Below are 11,066 nucleotides of genomic sequence, written 5' to 3' on the forward strand. Positions count from 1 at the left end.
AGATTAGTAACGGTTAAAGGCCTAATCTCAAAACATTGTTTTACTAATAACGGGTCAAGTATAAACAGACACATATCCTAGTGTGGAATAACCACAAACCGCCACAGAGAATTGACTTCAGATAAGAACTCACGGTGTTGTTTTCCCTCAAGCAATGATAAATTGTTCATAAACAAAGCAATTTTCTCTTTCATCCATCCTCAACATGGATGAAAGGCACAGCAATCTGTATGCTGACAATTCTTCACATATGTTTCTCTTAGACACAAAGCTATTGTGAATCCCATGGACATCCAGACCTCCAGCGCAGTGTTCTGGACCTGCTTGAAGGCCATCACTATATGGGTTGTCTCAGTGCTGCTGGCTATCCCTGAGGCGGTCTTCTCGCAGGTGGTTCACATGCCAGACAAGAACATGACGTTCACCGCTTGTGTGCCATATCCACTCTCCAACGAGATGCATCCCAAGATTCACTCCATTATGATATTCCTCGTCTACTTCCTCATCCCTCTGAGCATTATCTCTGTTTACTACTACCACATCGCGAAGACGCTTATCAAGAGTGCTCACGATATGCCAGGTGAGATTAGTGAGCACTCCAAGAGACAGGTAAGAGGTTCCATGGGAAGAGTGTAAAGCTCACACGATTGAATGCCAATCTTCTGTTTGTCAAAACAAGTTCTTCAAGCATTATCTATCAATCATGTTTTAAATCTCACAGATGAGACAGTACCACAGAACATACAGATTTGTCATTATAAAATATTAACCTGTAATGATAGGGTGACCATACGGGCCATTTTTACGGGACGCACCCTTGCCAGGATTTCTATATTGCCTAAAATATCCCAAGTTTTGGCTGTTAGCACTGTGCTAATCGATCGTTGTATGACATTATTTCACTAGAGCTATGGAGAGCAGAGCAGATGGCTCCTTATGCTTTCAAATCGCTCTCGCGGTACTTTGGTGTCATACAACGATTGGTGCGCAGCTTCAAGTTGAACGAACGAACAAACACATGTGCGTATTTGCATCGCTTTGATTGTTCTCACCTTCTCACGCGCGACACGCCACGATTGGTCAATTATGTACAATACCTGCATGTTATTGGTCAAACTACTTTGGATGTTTTAGGAAATATAAAAATCATGGCCAGGACGTGTCCCGTATGAACGGCACATATGGCCACCCAACCAATTGGTCAATTATGTACAATAGTTGCATGTTATTGTTCAAACTACTTTGGATGTTTTAGGCAATATAAAAATCCTGGCCAGGACGTGTCCCGTATAAATGGCACATATGGCCACCCTATGTAATGAGCTTCATGTGGTCATGGCAGGGTTGTGCAAAATTCTCAATTTAAGAATGAGTGTGAATTTGGGATACACTTCACAGAAATTTACTTGGAATAATTTGGAATAAGTTAATTGGAATTTGGAATAAGAGATCAGTACTGCAGAATCTCAGGAGCCAACTAATAAAAAATTGCATACCCAAAAATGAAAATTCAGACATTATTTAATCACCCTCACGTTATTCCAAACCTGTATGAGTTTCCTTATTCTGTGGAAAATAAAATAAGATATATTTTTTTATAAGAATGAGATAAATTCAAAGTACAAAGCAACATGCACTACCGGTCAAAAGTTCAAAATAATTAAGTGTTTGAAAGAAATTTCTTATGCTCACAAAGTAAATTAAAAACTAAAAAATGCAGACAAAAATGTTATCACAATTTAAAATAACGACTTTCGATTTTAATATTCCACAAAACATTAAGCAGCAAAAACTGTTAATAATAAATGTTTATTGAGCACCAAATCATTAATTTTTGAATGATTTCTGAAGATCATGTGACACTGGTGACTGGAGTAATGGCTGCTGAAAATTCAGCTTTGCCATCACAGGAAAAAAATTACATTTTAAAATATTAAAATTCACAATATTACGGGTTTTAATGTATTTTTGATCAAATAAATGCAGCCTTGTTAATATCCTTTGAAAACATTAAAACATAATGCTGAAACATAAATTGCTAACCAGAACACCTAGAGGATGCACTACTGAACTTGCATGCATTTTATTGACCGTTTCCTCAACTAAAATGCACCTCGTGCTTTATCGAGTGTTCTTATATGTCAACTTTTCTCCTTCTCTCTTCTGAGACGGAAACAAGGAAGCGTCTAGCCAAGATCGTTCTGGTGTTCGTGGGCCTCTTTGCGCTGTGCTGGTTCCCCAACCATGTTCTCTACATGTACCTACGGCGCGGTCTCTGGGTCGTGTGATTTCCACTATGGTGGTCCAGGAGTGCCATCTCTGGCTGTGTCCGGCCGACATGCGCGAAACGGACAAGACAAGATTCTTGAACGCCCCCGTGTCCCAGACCGGCCTTTTCGGCGACACAGTGGTGAACTTCGCCCAGCAGTTCTCCGCTGCCCAAAAGCAGACTGAGGCCATCAGGTACATACGTTCTATTCATCAAAGAATGGAGTAATGACTGCTGAAAATTCAGCTTTGCCATCACAGGAAAAAAATTACATTTTAAAATATTAAAATTCACAATATTACGGGTTTTAATGTATTTTTGATCAAATAAATGCAGCCTTGTTAATATCCTTTGAAAACATTAAAACATAATGCTGAAACATAAATTGCTAACCAGAACACCTAGAGGATGCACTACTGAACTTGCATGCATTTTATTGACCGTTTCCTCAACTAAAATGCACCTCGTGCTTTATCGAGTGTTCTTATATGTCAACTTTTCTCCTTCTCTCTTCTGAGACGGAAACAAGGAAGCGTCTAGCCAAGATCGTTCTGGTGTTCGTGGGCCTCTTTGCGCTGTGCTGGTTCCCCAACCATGTTCTCTACATGTACCGCTCATTCAACTATCGGCAGATCGACTCTTCGCTGTCACACCTCATCATCACCTTCTGCACTTCTGAGCTACAGTAGCCTGCTACCTACATTCATTAATTTATATTCATTTATCTGTGATTTTATTATCAGTTTGGAATTTGTAACAAATCAGTAAGAAATCAGTAATCAGTTTGGAACAATCAGTAAGAAATTTAAGCTGCATTTGCAGTAATTTGGATGTAAATTGTATGCATCATCAACTCATAACACCAAAACAATGACTATGTTTACATGGACATCAGTAATTTAATTATTTACCTTATTCTAAATAAGACAATATTATGATTAAGGTGTTTACATGAGTTGCTTTTAGAATATAGAGGATGCACTACTGAACTTGCATGCATTTTATTGACCGTTTCCTCAACTAAAATGCACCTCGTGCTTTATCGAGTGTTCTTATATGTCAACTTTTCTCCTTCTCTCTTCTGAGACGGAAACAAGGAAGCGTCTAGCCAAGATCGTTCTGGTGTTCGTGGGCCTCTTTGCGCTGTGCTGGTTCCCCAACCATGTTCTCTACATGTACCGCTCATTCAACTATCGGCAGATCGACTCTTCGCTGTCACACCTCATCATCACGCTTGTGGCGCGCGTGTTGAGTTTCTCCAGCTCCTGCGTGAACCCGTTTGCCCTGTACCTGCTGAGCGAGAGCTTCCGAAGGCACTTCAACAACCAGCTGCTGTGCAGACAACGCAAATACCAAGAGCGCAACACCAGCTACCTCCAGAGCACCTCTGCTATCCGCATGACCTCCATCAGGAAGAGTACACCTGCTGTCGCCAACGGACATGGCCAAAAAACAGGAGTCTGCATTTAACATCTGTTCTCCAAACTGAACAAAATCTGAGCTTAAGGGTTGCTGGTGACTCGCACTTAGGTTCGATTGAAGCATTTGGTGACCCAGCTGGGTAAACGGGCGGTTATTGAAGCAGAGGAATTACTGTTGTAAATATTGCATGCATGTTTTTTCCAACGGTTGCAGCGTTGCTTGAGCCCAAGAATGAAATTTGCTTTATTTTTGAAACATTATTCTTATTGCATACAAAAAGGAATGGATATCTCGCTGATAAAGACAAATTCTATTTCTCCTCAACCAAAACACAATTTCTGCCCGTATAAAATATTAGATCTGTACAAAAGATTTCCATTATTGTATAATGTCAGGTTTGCTTTTGAGCTCAATCTTATTTCATTTATCCTCCAATCAAATGATGAAAATTCAACTTTAATCGATGGAAAGTGCACTTAAAAAAGTAAATGAATGTTTGGGAAAGCAGTTTTGATTTCACCAGGAGAACAAGTGTATTATAGAGATGCCACTGAAATCATATACATTGCATATGATCACTTTCTATTTCTCAGACAATGACAATATATTCAATTTAGGAGCAACGGGAGACATGGCTCTTCCCGGTGAATGTTAATGTCTACGATGATAGATCAGACAGGTCGCACACTCAAGGGTAAACTGTGGTGATTAGATTAATATATGCATAAACAGATTAGGATTCAACATGAATATAAATTTCTCAGACACATTCCCCCTTACCTTCCGATATATGAGTCATAGGGACACCAAGACCATCGTGGCAGATTAATATCAATAACACATGCTGTGTATCATTCTTAGATTCACCAGCAAATATTATCATATTTATCACTGCATTGCAGTACATCATCTTTAAAAATCTTTGAAATCAGTTTCTGTTTGCAGTGCCTGGTGTCTATTTCTAATGGAATAATCATTCAGGTGTGGAATAATCATTCAGTCGTGAGGTGAAAATATTACCTATAAATGTAGCGATTGTCAATAGCTGCTGGACTGCAGGCTTTGACCCACGTTTTGAGCTTTTCATCAGGTTCCTGAACCTGTAAAAAACATAAAATCTTAACATGACATGATTTAGTGACCTAAACAATGAGTTTAAAGAGTTTTTTGAGATCTTGTGGTATTATTTTGGAAAATTTACACAATTTTAAAATTGAATACTTGCACTTTTACTCAACACACACACACATTTTTATTTAGACCGTCAAAGGACGTATTTCATTGGTCATCATTATACATTTTGGTCTCTTTTACTGAACAAGTCAAGTCACATTTCCTATGACATTTAATTAACTTTTCTTTAAAACAAAGAAATCCACTTTAATGGAAAATGTAATCAGTGATAACTAATTACAATAATTTGTCCTTGTAAAGACACATCTCAGTTCCCACAACACAGAATCTTTGACCTAAAGCAATGTTTTAATTACATTGAAAATGAACATGACCTAATTGACACTTGACTTGTGTCAAGTGAATCAGTGATCAGCTGAAGTTATCAACCATTTCAAGTAATACATTTCAGAATGTTGGTGTCAGTTTAACATCAGTTTAAAAAAAAAGTTTGGGTATCAAAGTTACTTTAATGAAAAAATCTCCACTGGCTCTTGATTTTATAAATCTATTTTAAAAGCCAAGAAAAAAAAACCTTTACAAACTTGAGTACAATTAAATGTGGAAACTTGGATATTTTGACTTTTAAGTAATATCTTGACAATAATTTCTACTTTTGACACCCTGCATAGTATAATTATAAAATAATATAAAAATATACCAGCATAGAACATGACAAATAGCATCCTTTAGCATCATGAAGTGAGGTGAAAAGACACATCAAACGTACCTCCTCAAGAATTGATTGTAACTGTTCCACAGAAGCAGGATCTAAATGTAATTTGCAGTGATTGATTAAAAAGGCACACTACCCATTTCCCATCTACTTTATTGGGATTTCACTCTGAGAGTAAATTAAACATATGGATTAACTTCTTGCATTGAACCAAGACAAGTTCAACCAAACTGGTCAATATCTTTAAGAACACAAGCATGCAAAAAGCAGTAAAAGGATGATGCTAAACCATGAAATAAGTATTTCTGCTAGTGCTGTCAAATGATTAATTGTGATTAATCGCATCCAAAATAAAAGTTTGTGTTTACATAATATATGTGTGTGTACATATGTATGTGTACGGTGTTTATTTATTATGTATATATAAATACACACACATTCAGTATATATATTGAAAATATTTACATGTATATACATTTATATATTTATATTATTATATTATATATATAAATATATTTAATATATAAACAACATATTTTTCTTAAATATATACATGCATATGTTTGTATTTATATATACATAATAAATATACACAGTACACACTCATATATTATGTAAACAAAAACTTTTATTTTGGATGCGATTAATCATTTGACAGCACTAACTTCTGCACTTCTGAGCTACAGTAGCCTGCTACCTACATTCATTAATTTATATTCATTTATCTGTGATTTTATTATCAGTTTGGAATTTGTAACAAATCAGTAAGAAATCAGTAATCAGTTTGGAACAATCAGTAAGAAATTTAAGCTGCATTTGCAGTAATTTGGATGTAAATTGTATGCATCATCAACTCATAACACCAAAACAATGACTATGTTTACATGGACATCAGTAATTTAATTATTTACCTTATTCTAAATAAGACAATATTATGATTAAGGTGTTTACATGAGTTGCTTTTAGAATATCCCTTTTTCATGTTCCCGTTTTACATGTTATAGTACATAGTTCGATTAATGGCACACGTCATTACGTCCCCACGTGACGCCATCCGACGTCCCCTCCAGAATTTCACGTATAAACATATAGTTCGTCTTCGTGATTATGCCGTATACAGTTTTGGGTGTTTCATTTTTAAGTTTATGAAAGCTTCAAGTGCAGTTAATTATTTATACGTGTATACGTGACGACGGCGGTGTTGAAGCTCTTTTATTTGTGCGTGTGTATTCTGTCGCATAATGCAGCGAAAAGTCCTACACTACAGTAATAATGGGATTAAGGTGTGTACATGTCTATACTGCACTTCAATAATGCGACTAAAATAAGAATACTCCACATCTTGATTCTATTTGTGTTTACTTCGACTATGACTTCAGCCGGATTAAGGTAATCAAAAATCTCTGCTTACAAGGTAATCAGAGTATTGTCTTAATCGTGTTAAATCGGCATATTGTTGTCCATGTAAACACACTCATATTGAGTATGTTTACATGGACAACAATATTCCGATTTTAACACGATTTTAACAGTATTCCTATTTTAGTCGCATTTACCATTCATTGTGTAGGACTTTTCGGCGCATTTTGCGACAGGATACACACACGGCAGTGGTCAACCCTTTGACGACAAACAAAAAAGTATGGCTTCAACAACGCCATCATCTGTTTGCACGTATAGCATGACAAATAATTAACTGCACTTGAAGCTTTCATAAAATTAAAAATGAAACACACAAAACTGTACATGGCATCATCACGAAGACGAACTATATGTTTATGCGTGAAATTCAAGCCCAAAACTGTATATCGCACCATAACGAAGACACCATATATGTTTATATGTGAAATTCTGGAGGGGATGTTGGATAGCGTCACGTGGGGACGTAATGACGTGTGCCATTAATCAATCGATGTACTATAACATGTAAAACGGGAACATGAAAGGAATATTCTAAAAGCAACTCATGTAAACACCTTAATCATAATATTGTCTTATTCAGAATAAGGTAAATAATCAGATTACCGATGTCCATGTAAACGTAGTCATTGTCTGTTATTGTAACACAATTATTGCATGACTATGAGTCAACATGGAGCCACAGGGCCTCCTCTGCTATTAAATTGAAACATTAGTCAAGTGTTTCATGTGGGTATAGAGCAATGCAAAAATATGTCTTCTACAAGTCTAACTGATTTAGACATCTATGTAATGCAGCAATGACAATTCAGTCATGCATGTTGACCATAACAAGATCATAGAATATTAATCAAGATCTTTTAATTAAAAATATAAATTAGACAAAACTTGACTCAATCAAGCTTGGAAATAACTGTATTGATTACACTCTATTTACTTCAGAACTTTAAAATTATAAATTTGAAGTTTTAATATATACAATAAATAATTGTAATAAAGTTTTGATACAAGAGTTTATATTTTAATCAGGAATGTCCACCTCCTGCATATGATAAAGTGTCAGTTATGCTTACAATGTGCATGTTTCCTAACCATTTCTTTTTCATAACTGAAAACTGAAAATAAAATTTACATATGGGACCATACTTGAATGGATAAATATGAATGAATACACCATGGAATGGTTCTATATATGTTGAAATATTACTAGCTGGTTTAAGTAAATTGTATGCGTTTATTGCAAAGATGTATTTGAATGTTTTCTTGAGTTTATTTGTGAGTTTTTTTATTGTATTATTTGTGATTCATAAATTGTTCAATAATGTCAATCAAGATGTATTTAAAATGCTAAGTTATTAAAGATTCAAATGGAATAACAAATAAACAGAATTTTGGACTTCTACAGATCTACAAATGCTTTATGATCCCTGAAACCAGACTTGGAAGATGCAAAACAAGTTTTATTTATTTATAGGCTATATTAACTTCCCTAAGCAACTGCAATGCAAATTTGGTCAATTTTTAAAGACCATAATCTGTTAATTCATAGATAAAGTTAACTTTATTATTCATAACTGCTGAATGAGTCATGGCGTAAAGAATTTTTATGACATGGTTTATCACTGTCTCCCAGATTGGAATTGCATTTTCTTTTTATTTGTCACAGAGCAACAAGGGAAGAAAATATCTGTGTCAATAATTGTATATCAAATCTAAATCAGCATAAACACACATAAAAGGGAGCGTTATGCTGTATGCATTGAACCCTGATAAGGTTTTTCCAGCTACATTTTAGAAGAAATTATTATTAATAGCACTAATAAATTATCAGATTGTCAGAGTACTGATGGTTTTCTCTCACATATCTGTAAACCCCACACAGCACTGTCTGACTGGACTACTATTTTAGGTCTTGCTCATATATAATAGAAACTGTCCTTTATGAAATAGTAATGAAAGTGTATGAAAAGCTTCATTCTATATGTACACAGTTTAAAGCACAAGGTTCATCCTAGGAAATAAGATAACATGTTGTGTGTTTTTTACTATCCCAGATGCTTTTCCTCTTCCTTTTTGTGGAAAGAGTTCGTTAGTGACATGACAATCTAACATTTCCTTTGCAATTTCACAGGAAGAGAGTAAGATCAGTCACTGAGGAGCAGTGAAAAAGACTTTGTGAGTCTTGCCATTGTGCTAGCAAAAAACACTAATGCACAATTTTCTCAACAACCCTCAGTGAAAGGCTGAAGGGTGTAATTACACTTTTCCTTTTATTGTTGCAAGTCATGCTGATTTGTGGTCCTGATTGGAGCAGCATTTAAATTGTTTGCTATTATTCCCTCTCTGCTGATCACTAAACCAAGATTCTGGGAAAAGTCTTCTAATGACCATAATTAACTTCATTAGTAAGGTTTAATTAGTGAGTTTAAAAATGGCTTTAAGAAAAAGAGCAAAAATAGAGTCGGCCCAAATTTTTCATCGTGATATTAATTGAAATGAGCACACTCTGTAATTCTCTACCAATCATCTGCCTTAGTTGATGAATTGTGACCTAGAAGTAACTCTTTCACCTCTACGTACCTTTGCATAATCATATGCCATTAAACGGCAAAGCCTCAATTGTCATTTACAGTGGTGTGAAAAAGTGTTGGCCCCTGATTTCTTATTTTTTTGCATGTTTGTCACACTTTAATGTTTCAGATCATCAAACAAATTTAAATATTAGTCAAAGATAACACAAGTAAACACAACATGCAGTTTTTAAATGAAGGTTTTTATTATTAAGGGAAAACAAAATCCAAAACTACATGGCCCCGTGTGAAGAAGTGTTTGCCCCCCTGTTAAAATAGCGACGCACCTGAACTGCATCTTTAAGAGTTCAGTTTTTTGCAGAAACATGTGCAAAAGAGCATGTTAAAATGTCATTCGTGTATATGCCCTCAAGTAAAAAACCCTGGTTAAATGTATTTTTATAACTCCCCCATGTTCTGCTGAACTTTCCTGCTAATGAATATGGAGGCTATTCCTCTGCCGTCGTTCTGATAAGGCCAATGCTCAATCAAGGAAAATAATTGGCAGCCATCCCATCGTTGTATGTGATAATTCCATTTGACACTACCATGTCTTTTGTTTGCACCCATGCTGTCACTCTTCACACATTTATTAGCTCACATCTCAAAAGTGGCCAAATACTGATGGCGCTGATCACTTTTAGACTGGGCGCAACTCCTTATACCTTCCACAGAATGAATGGCGCTTTCTTAATAGAATAATTTCATTGCCTAAGAACTGCCTTAGTGGTATCAATACATCTCTTATTAAAGGAATAGTGCACCCCAAAATTAAAACACTTATTTTGTTTCTTTTTGTCAGCCTTTAACTGTTATTATATGGGAATCATTTTTTAATTTTTAAAGTTCCTTTACTGTCTCCAGTACACTCATGAATATTTCACAGAGATGATATATTTGTCATAAAAACATCACTTTTTACCTCCTGTAAATGTCAAAAACAAGAACAACAACACCGAAAGTCTCAAATAAGAGAAACTAGAAATACTTACTGATAGTTCTCGCACTTCTTTTTCATAATTTAGGAATCTTCAATATAAATTTTCTGGGAAAAAAGGTGATAAATTAAAAATAATTCTATTAAAAACCATTTGAATTTTTGATTGTTTAAACCATATATTAAAATATATTTAAAAGATAAAAATGAAATAAATAACACTTTTAAGTTAGCGAAACCTTATAAAAAGTATATTGATACAAATTAAATGACTCTCTACAACAACTGTTTTAAAGACTCTGCAATATAAACATCATAAAGTACACTAAATATGGTACTAAACACATATGCCAGATATAGCTAAATGGCAAAGTCTTGCCATATGCCACTGAATAGTATACTACCAACCAAGAGGTTGAAGACCCCTGGTTAAGATCTATCTGTCTGTCCCTTTGTATTAGCACTTATGGAACAAATGCTGCCCATCAGATTATTTATGGGTTGCTTAATTCACCTCCCCTGCAGCACGACTTCATGCTAGCGAACACATGCAGACATATGTGTGAACATGCACATAAACACTCTTTCAAATTCTTCATA

The 11,066-nt window shown here is 35.3% G+C and overlaps 1 protein-coding gene across 1 annotated transcript in view; it reads left to right on the forward strand.

Annotated features, from left to right (window-relative positions):
• Window positions 1-3,739, forward strand: part of nmbr (neuromedin B receptor) — an 8,504-nt gene extending 4,765 nt beyond the window's left edge. The window contains exons 2-3 of the mRNA XM_016487457.1: window positions 264-609; window positions 3,356-3,739. Of these exons, the coding sequence (XP_016342943.1) occupies window positions 264-609; window positions 3,356-3,739 (730 nt within the window). The remainder of the gene's footprint in view (window positions 1-263; window positions 610-3,355) is intronic.
• Window positions 3,740-11,066: the final 7,327 nt, after the last annotated feature.

This window comes from Sinocyclocheilus anshuiensis, unplaced genomic scaffold (assembly GCF_001515605.1).
Source record: "Sinocyclocheilus anshuiensis isolate Anshui unplaced genomic scaffold, SAMN03320099.WGS_v1.1 scaffold1480, whole genome shotgun sequence".
Lineage (NCBI taxonomy): Eukaryota > Metazoa > Chordata > Actinopteri > Cypriniformes > Cyprinidae > Sinocyclocheilus > Sinocyclocheilus anshuiensis.